This window comes from Pteropus vampyrus, unplaced genomic scaffold, assembly GCF_000151845.1.
Source record: "Pteropus vampyrus isolate Shadow unplaced genomic scaffold, Pvam_2.0 Scaffold2708, whole genome shotgun sequence".
NCBI classification, from domain to species: Eukaryota; Metazoa; Chordata; class Mammalia; order Chiroptera; family Pteropodidae; genus Pteropus; species Pteropus vampyrus.
This window is the reverse complement of record NW_011891489.1, coordinates 1-804: the sequence shown is the minus strand read 5'-3', so window position 1 is coordinate 804 and position 804 is coordinate 1. Positions and strand designations below refer to the sequence as shown.

Here is an 804-nt window from a genome sequence, read left to right as displayed (position 1 = left end):
CCTCGCGGTCCTCCGCTGACCTTTCTCCTCCCCTTTCAGCTTGTGCTGTATCGCTCCCGTCCTCGCGGCCAAAGTGCTCCGCGGCGTCGAGGTCACCGTGGGCCACGAGCAGGAGGAAGGCGGCAAGTGGCCGTACGCTGGGACTGCAGAGGCCATCAAAGCCCTGGGCGCCAAGCACCGTGCGAAGGACGTGACCATATCCTTCACGTGTGGCGGGCCCCTCGGCCTCGGGGCAGCCTCAGGCAGGCGGTGTCTTCACCCAGGACCTGCAGGGCACTGCGGGGGCACCTCTGCACCCATCCCTGGCCATGTTTCAAGCCCCCGCCCCGTGGGCACTTGCAGTGTGTGGGCCCCCAGGCCTGGGGGGCGGGGGCTCCCCTTCCTTGTTTGGTGACATGTCCTGGCGGTTCAGGCGGATGGCATCCCATCATCCCGTGTCCTTCCTGCAAGCGCGTCCGCCACGTTCTGGGGGTGGACAGAGGATGCCATGGGAGCTGGGTCTGCACCTGGCGCCGAGGAGCCCGCGTGGGCCACGTTGCAGGAGTACACAGTGCCGCGTCCTTCTGTGGGGACGGTGGTTCTGTCGTCTGGGAGTGTCTTTGCCTGCAGTCACTGTCAGGTGCATGTGTTCCCGCTCACCTTAGGGCAGGTGGAGGGAGACCAGTGCTATCACCTCTTGGTGTCTGCGTGACCCAGGGCGGGCGCTTGGGTTGAGTCAGGCAGGTCCCAGCTGGAGCTGGCTTCTGCGGTGGCCGCGGCCGATGGCCGAGCTCCCGTGGCTTTAGCCTCTTGGTCTGCGAAGCA

General features: G+C 66.4%; 1 protein-coding gene across 1 annotated transcript in view; it reads left to right on the top strand.

Moving 5' to 3' along the window:
• Positions 1–798, top strand: part of LOC105310372 (ES1 protein homolog, mitochondrial-like) — a gene marked incomplete at its 5' end in the record, with an annotated part of 9,171 nt that extends 8,373 nt beyond the window's left edge. The window contains one exon of the mRNA XM_011386559.2: positions 40–798. Within this exon, the coding sequence (XP_011384861.1) occupies positions 40–394 (355 nt within the window). The remainder of the gene's footprint in view (positions 1–39) is intronic.
• Positions 799–804: the final 6 nt, after the last annotated feature.